Source organism: Echinops telfairi, unplaced genomic scaffold (assembly GCF_000313985.2).
Source record: "Echinops telfairi isolate 266 unplaced genomic scaffold, ASM31398v2 ScPeMD7_70;HRSCAF=299, whole genome shotgun sequence".
NCBI lineage: Eukaryota > Metazoa > Chordata > Mammalia > Afrosoricida > Tenrecidae > Echinops > Echinops telfairi.
Genome location: NW_022103968.1, coordinates 36,404,113 through 36,412,479, shown reverse-complemented (window position 1 = coordinate 36,412,479; position 8,367 = coordinate 36,404,113). Strand labels below are relative to the sequence as shown.

General features: G+C 46.3%; 1 protein-coding gene across 1 annotated transcript; it reads right to left on the bottom strand.

The window, feature by feature from the left end:
- Positions 1–1,379: 1,379 nt before the first annotated feature.
- Positions 1,380–6,331, bottom strand: PPP1R3C (protein phosphatase 1 regulatory subunit 3C). Its single transcript, XM_004701078.2, has 2 exons — positions 6,227–6,331; positions 1,380–3,738 (listed from the first exon to the last, which is right to left on the bottom strand). Exons 1-2 carry the CDS (start codon positions 6,238–6,240, stop codon positions 2,799–2,801), a joined length of 954 nt encoding a protein of 317 aa, XP_004701135.1. The 5' UTR covers positions 6,241–6,331; the 3' UTR covers positions 1,380–2,798.
- Between the last annotated feature and the right edge of the window lie 2,036 nt (positions 6,332–8,367).

Genomic DNA, 8,367 nt, shown 5'->3' with positions numbered 1-8,367 from the left:
TGATTCTATGTACAGAAATGGCCCCAGAAACACACTGCTCTGTGACTGGGTCTTCTTTCATGGGCAGCTCAGAGACAAGCTGGACAGCTAGAGCTGACCAGAGTCATGCCTGCCTGGAGATCAGTCCTTTTTTAAGAAGGGGGCTTTCTAGAGAAACAGCATTTCTATGGGAGATCTCCAAGGAGAATGTCTAGCAGAGGAACACCAGGTAAAAAGTCACCATCCAGCCAGGACCCTGGCATGAGACATTGAAGAGGCATTTCCATTCTCTAGCTCTTTAGTCAGTTTGTTTCTTCTCAAAACATTTTTTACTTGAGCCCTCTAGCTCTTTGGTCAGTTTGTTTCTTCCTTTATAAAGTTAAGCAGTTGAGCCCCATGGTCTTCAGGTTCCCAATTAGATTCAAATTCTATCCCACCCACCCAATCCCATGAGAAGAGGGAGTTCTCCCTTATGGAACCATCATCATGGATAGAGAGAGGAAATGAAATAGAGATCTTGAACTCAAACACCTACAGAGGCCAGGTGGGTGGCATAGGACAGTAAGCCAGGGGGTAGGGATAGTGAAGAACACAAGATCCCATCTAAAGGGGTGGGGAACACTCAACTCAGATCATTGTCATCATGAGAGATCGATCCAATTTTGGCGGGGGTGGGGGTGAGTTCAGATTTTTAATAGTTTGTTGATTGTTTAATCTTGGCAATCAATTCTTTTTTACAATAAATAAAGGCAACTTGGCAGGTGGAACAAAATGCATCAGTGGCCAGATATGATCAACCTCTGATATGGAAGATATATGATAAAAATGTATTCTTTATCACTGAGTCTACAGCTTGATCATTCCTTTTATCCTGAGTTTAAGAGTTACTGTGCAGAAGCTGTTTCTGGAATCTTTGGCAAGAGGCACGGTACGAGTTCATAGAACTGCTACTCAACGACCTCAGCTCCCTCCCTGTGGTCCTGAAGCAGCAATGAGTTTGGCCCCTTCAAGAAGGTGTTGGAATAAGAGCTGAAACCCACTCAGCCGTCTCATACCATCTCCTCCACTAGTCACCATTGTAAAGCTGAGAAGTAACCCCAAGCTGAACTACAATCAAGCAGTGTGTGTGTGTGTGTGTGTGCGCGCGCGCGCGCGCGCAGCATCCACAGGTGGAGGCAGTTGAGGGGAATATCACGCTCGTGTACACCGCTACCTGCAAAGATCAGGTGTTAGTAATTCGATCACTGACGAGGTTAGGACCATGTGAATATCCTCATGCAGAACCAATTTCTGGGCTGAGCATGCTCTGCTCAGTTGTTAGGTAAGCCAAACAGGAAACTCCCAGTTCATGGTTCTTACTTGTCTAACTGTGGTTTGAAAAAAGAAAACATACTCAGGTCTTATATCAAACATATTTATTCTTAAAGTGAGCAGCTCATAAAGAATAGCTATAGGAAAGTGTAATATTTACAGTAAAAAAAAAACACCTGTGGGTGCTAGCCAAACTTCAAATACTGTCATAGCAGGGTCATTCCAGTAGCATTTTTCTGGCATGGCAGCTAGAAACAAACATTTAGGGACTCTTGTCCTTGAGAATGGGTGGATATTACAAAACGGATTTATGCCCACTCCAAAAAAATTATTATTACAACACATCCAAAACAATGCATATCCATTTAAAAAGAAACATCTTGCTTTCAAAGAAACTAAGTCAAAAGACAGTCAAGGCAAAATAGGCAAGAGATAGATTGCTTCATCTATGTGTAAGGCACCGGATTCTTACATAGAGAATCCTAGTGTCAGCCCTCACTTCAATCATCACATTGAAAAAGTGTGGCGACAAATAACAAGTCACCTTCAATATGAAGGATGCAAGTTACTGATACTGACAATGCTCTCATAGATACAACAGCATTGCCGGAGGAATGCCAGTCTACAGAGTGGACCTTCTTAGGAGGTTAGCAGATACCCAGTCAGGCTTTGGGGTTAAGTAACTAGTGTTCTGGCTTAATCAAGGCACTTGTAAAGAGTGATCTTTGACATGACCCAGAGCCCCTCCAAATTCCTAGCCATTGACGATGTGGTGGATTTTGGTTACACTGAGACCCCAAGCATGATGCCTTTATTATAATATGAAGACCGCATCCAAGCTCGCTAAATGTTGCCCACATCATGATTGCTTATGAACCACATTTGAACAGAAAGGCTTCCCTTGAGATTTTGATTCTCCTGTTATAATTTACCTTTCTCCAACATCGTTCCATATCCCTTAAAGCTTACTATTTTTCCCCCACAAGGATACAGAATGGATCTTCCCCTCTCCCCCCTTCAAATGATTTTCCCAGACAAGAACTGGAAATCACAAAATAACCTTCCATTTTCTCACCAACAATTAAGTACCAGACCTCCTGCTCACAGCCTGATTCGCTGTGGAGACTTTTGTGCATACTTTTCAGACGTTTCTCGTACCATTAGCCCAGCTTCCCATCACCACCAGTTGTCCTTTATCAGCCTTTCCTTGCCCAACGTGAGAGTTAGTGAATTGAGAAGGGGGAAAGGTATTGAAAAAGTTTTACTTTTCTAAAAATAGGCCTCAGTCTGTTACTTTTTCCTCCTCGAATGCAAACTTGGACGGTGTCAACCCTCCTGACCCCAAATCCACATTCTGAAGTGGCTATCTTCTTTGTAGTCCGGTCTTAAAAGCTCAAACCTAAACCTACTGAAGGAAATTAGTGAAGACTGACTAATATTGAGCAACACAGTCCTAGAATTACATCAGGGACGATAACAGATCAAGACCAGTCACTAGGTTACTCAATTCAACGATAAGAGGCTAAATTCTCTATTCTCCCCCAACTCTGCCATTCTGGGAAGAACCCACTAGCCAGCCTCGGACTTCCAAAGACTGGTGACTCCAGCTCAGTTTTGGGGGGCACATGGTGGAATGCACAGTCCTTGTATGCCATCTGCGTCTGCACCCCATCAGGTTTCCACTGCACATGGACAATTCGGTAATTTTGACCCTCGTTGTTGTCCCAGAACACCTGCCCATTGGCATGGTAAGAGATGCAGAACTCGATTTTCTCCTCTGTTGGGATGACTTGGGGTAAGTCAATGGCAAATGAGAAGGTGTCGCTATCGGAGCCACCATACACATTTTTCATGTATACACAGTCCACATCGGTGTGGCTTTTCCAAGTGTCAAAAGTGACACGGACCTGAACTTTCTTCTGAAAGCTCACGTTTTTCACTTTCACAGTTCCGGTCACTGCTCGTTCCTGCAAGGTGCAGTTTTCCAGACACACAAAGTTCTTCTGAAAGTGGTTGCGGAACGTCAGGTAGTCGGAGGAAGGCTGTGGGAAATCCAAAATCAAGTTTTTCTCCTCGTGGAGCTTTAGGCTGGAGGAGATGTCGTTCAGGTCCAAGAGATCAAACTGGAGATCCCAGGCTGGGTCTTCCGGGAGGTCAGAGAAGACGTGGATGGCAGTGAGAGACAGGCCCTTGGAGTCTGCAAATACGACCCGCTTCTTGGCTTGGTTGTGGGAGCGCTTCCAGCCGTTCTGGGACTTGGCTTCCTGTTTCATATTGAGGCATGATTTCAGAGGCTTCAATTTGTTCACAAAATTTCTTCGCTGAAAGTCATCATACGGACCCAGGAAGCTCTTTAGAGGTGGTGAATGAGCCAAGCAGAACCTCATGGCTACATCCACTGGCATGACTGAGCTTGTCAAAGGCCGTGGATCTAACACCTGGATCATTCTGGAATGGAATAGGAAGATGGGGTTATCATTCGAGGTCTGGAATATTCTTCTACGATCTCAAATACATACTTGCATGTACTACTTCTGCACTGACTGATTTACAGCAGTGCCGTAATTATGAGTTGCCATTATATGTAGCAAAAGAGAACATATGAAGTTATCTATATTCTAGGTTCAGCTCCACCCTTAACTGGCTACAAGGATGCAGATTAGCTGCTTCAAATACATGGAGTCTCAGTTTCACAATCCGAGAACTAAAGAGGCTGGACTTGATCACCTCTAATACAGCCTTAGGAACCTATTGCTCTGTACTGGACTACAATTCCTGGGCCATGGAGCCACTGAGGCAGAACCTCCGGGTGTGAGTCCAGTATGTGCGTGCTTTCTTAAAGCTTCTTGAGCGCTTCTTGTAAGCCTTGGCTCCACCCCCTGAATCCCTTCCTTTGCTGATTTTCCTATTGATTATGCTTCTCTGGAAAAGGAATCTATCTATTTAGGAAACAAAAGCAATATGCATTCTCATGGAGTTTTGAGTCTGTGACGTTTTGAGGGTGTGAAGACTGGAAAGAGTGAAGTCAAGGGGTCATTTTTGCACTTGAACTATTGTGCCCTTCCTCATTTTTCACAAATGTGTGACGGGAAAGTCAGCAATGTGCATGCTTCAAAATACTTTGCATAATCTGTATTTAATGAAGAAAGAAGTCCAATACAGGTCCACATGTAAGTGGAGGGAAAACGGATTACCTAAAAAGTAGACCATTTCTGAAATATGTTGGGTAGTCCCTGAGTAATAAATAAGATATATTCCAAGTGTATGAATATCTTTAAATTGAATTTGTAGGTAAGGAACAGGTGCATATGCAAAAAGCTCTTAGTTTACTTTACTTCAGTGCCCCCAAAACAAAAAACCTCAAAGCTTTTCAATGATTTAAGAGCTGCTCATACAGCAAGTGAAAGTGGATGGGCTAAGAATTTGTTGGGAGTAAGGGGGTTGGTTGTATTCAAAGTGAGGTCAATTTTGACTAAAATTTAAAGGGAAAATATGATTTGTCAGTAAGTCTGGTCGTTGGAACCTGGGAACTTACTACATACAGTCTTTAGAATTGGGGGGAATTTTCTAGGAAATACACCAAAACATTAACAATTGTCTCTAGGTGATAGGATTGTAGGTGATCTGTTTTTGTCTTTCTTATATTTCTTTAGTATTTTCTAATGCCTTTGGGGATGAACATATTATTTTTGTAACTAGAAAGACGATAAAGGGATTTATTCTATTACACTCAGCAATTTAAATCTAAAAGTGTCTGTCAATACGTGGTGGACAGCCCCCACTTCACCCCAACCCCTGGCCCTGGCATTTAGCCATCAGTAGATATTACCAAGCTTACAGAACTGGGCCTTCTTTCACTACCTTGCCCTTATAGATAAGAGGCGTGTGCATTCTGTACATGACAGGATCTTCAGTACACTGCTCACAGGAGCGGTAGTCATGTCCGCAAGTGGTTAGTATCTCAAAATGGACTATCAGGAGAATTCGCGGAATTTATGAACTCTGGGATTTTTTTCTGGGAGCCCTACAAACTTAGAACAAACAAGGCTAAGGGAGTATCTGTGAGTCTAATCATAGTTGCCAAGTTGAATTTTTAGTGATGGCTGCTGCTAAATGATGCCTGAAGAAGCTATTTAAAGTTGCTGTTATTTCTTTTTGCATTTATAGAAAGATGGGTTCAGTGTTGAGGGGCTGCTCTACAATTTTCCTTCCTAGCCAAGAGTGAAAAAATGATAGTTTGCTCAAACTCTGAGACCGAGTTAGTTGTGGCAAATCTGTGAAAAGTGAAGAACTATCAAAGGTAAACAAGGATCCAGTCATTGTTTAGGCTTGGTTTTTGTTTTGTTTTTCCAAGCTAAGCTTCCTAACCAGTGATGTCAGCGTTACCAACTGTTCTTACAAGTTAACCCACCTGAGTTCTTGGGACTTAAATCAAAGCCTAAGAATCAATGAGGAAATCAATGAGCTGATGCTGCTGGCGCACACGCAGTTTCTGGTTTAGGCTGCCGGTTGATTATCAAACAGGCTCTATTCCCAAGTCCTCCCAAACCTCTCTGCCCCCAAGGTGCCCAGTACCTATTAACTCGGTAGTCAGTCCACCTGTCCTCCCTATGCAGGGGCGTCGGGGGAGGGAGGTAAGGAGTACCCAGGGGCAACCCCTACATTGCGCCTCGCCCTTAACTACGCGATGACAGCTGCCACACTTCCGCAGAAACTCCTGCTCCCCTCTGGTCCCGCTGTCACAGCCCGGCGCCTGGCACCTGTGTGGCGCCTGGGGATGCCACCCCGCGCCTCTTTGGAGTTGCAGCGGAGGCGGGCCAGTGTCCCCTCGGACTCCGTCCCTCGCTAGCCTCGGCCCCTAGGGTCTCCATCCAGCCGCAGCGGTGCCCGGAGGACCCGCAGCCCGCCTGCCCTGCAGCGTCGGTGGCGAACGTACCTGGTGCAGCTCATGGGGCAGAGCGAGGGGTCCGGGCGGGCCGTGGGCACCGGCACGCCAGCTGTCAGCGCAATTCGCACCGGGTGCGGAGCCCTCAACCTCCGCGGTGCCCCCAGGCGGATGGCGGGGCCCCGAGAGCCCGCGGGCCCACTTATCTTCTCCGAACCACGTGAACGAATCGTGCGGACCAATCGCCGGGCCGCCTGCCCCACGGCCCGACCAACCAGCGCCGAGCTGGGGCGCGAGCCCTCGCCGGGGGCACGTGATCACCGCGGGGGCCGGAGGGGCCCGGCGCCGAGAGCTGGCGGCCGGGCGAGGCTGCGCGGTCGCTCCCTGCAGAAAGTCGCGAGCCGCAGCCCGGCGGGGCGCCAGCTCCGGTGGCCGCAGGCCCGGAGAGGGCCCTGTCTCTCACGGACGCCGAGCCCAGAAAGGTGAGGCTCGCTGCAGCGCATCCGTGCCGGACGTGTTTGTAGGGTTCTTCGTTGGCTGGTGCCCTGGCACCCTCTCCGCCCCGCCCCCCTGTCCCACCCCCACCCCCGCCGTAGCCGGGTGGACTCAGAAGTTGGCTGCTGTGGGATAAAGTGCATCTGTCTGTGCACCACACACCAGACAGGAATTGCTGGTTTCCCTAACAAGTGAACGCCTGCCGGCCCCCTAAAGCAATAAGATGACACGGTTCGTTTTCAAAGGCATTTGTTTGTTTGTTTGCTTCCACCTGCCCTTCCATTTTCTCTGTGGAAGAGGAAACGAACACCAGAAACGGCCAGTTCGCTCACGGAGTGAGCAAGAGCCGACCAAAACCGCGCCACTCCATGGGGTGTCCTGTGACAAGGATGTGGAAATCGCAATGCTGAAAGAGCACGTTGGTGTTTCACGACTCCTTTGCGGGCTTATGATTACTTTATTGTGTTCTTTCGTGTCCTTGGGGAAAATTTGTAGACTATCCGTTACAGGTATAACATCAAATTTCTATGTCAAGTATATTCATTTTATGTATTGAAACCCACATCCTACTTCTGTCCTATAAACTTAGATAGCCAACAGTCAATTGAAAATGCAAAGGATCAACATCCCCGTAACGTTTTAAGTAACTGTCAAACAGTGGGATTGTTAAAGCTGAGTTTTTAGAGTGAAGAAAAGTAAATGCATGCTGAATATCACTGGGAGAGATACTTAAGACTTGGGGCTTTGCTTTTTAAGTGAAATGTCCAACTAATGGTCTTCTAGCCCCTTGACCCAACCCAAACTAACCTTGATCTCTTCTTTACTAAACATGCTGCCCTTCTCCAGGGACTGTTCCTTTCTGGTAACATGCCCAAAGGGTCTGAGGCTAACCAACCAGAAGAGCCAACCAGAAATCTGTAGTCTTGGAAAAAGTATGCTAAAAAGTCTCTGAGAAACAAGGCCGCCAACAGTTTGCTGTCTCATGTACTTTATGTCACATAATTGTTTTATAGCCATAAGCAATTAGAATGACAGAGGTGGCAAGTTCCTTAGGTGTCATTTTGGCTTCCAATACCCGATTTCCCAAATGAGCAATGTCGACCTGCTTGCCAGGGCCTTGTTAGGTTCGAGCCAAAACTGGAAACCTGGGTAGGATGATGTTATGGAGAGACAACATAATATTTTATTGTGATCCCTCTTGTCCAAGAATGAGGCAATTAAGAAATCAAACTGCGCAGTGCATTGGGAAAATCTGCTGCAAAAGACCTCTTTAATGTACTCACACAAAAGGTCTCACTTGGAAGGCTAAGGTGCACCCGAACCATGCCAAGCTATTTTCAATTGCAAACATATGCATATGAAGCAGGAGTAAGAAGAACCAAAGAAGTGGAAACTAGTGAATATATACCATAGCCTGTCAGAAGAACAAACAAATCTGTGTTGGAAAAAGTACCCTAACAATGTTCCTTAGACGCAAGGATGGTGAGACGTTGGATGTGTTATCGGAAGGGACCAACCCCTGGAGAAGCAAACCACGCTTGGGAAAGTAGAGGGCCGGGAAAAGAGAAGACCCTCAAGGAGATGAATTGACGCAATGGCCACAACGGTCAGCCCACAGTGGCGAGAACAGAGCAGCGTTTAGTTCTGTTGTTCATGAGATGATTGTACTATGCATTAGAACCAACTACATGGCACCT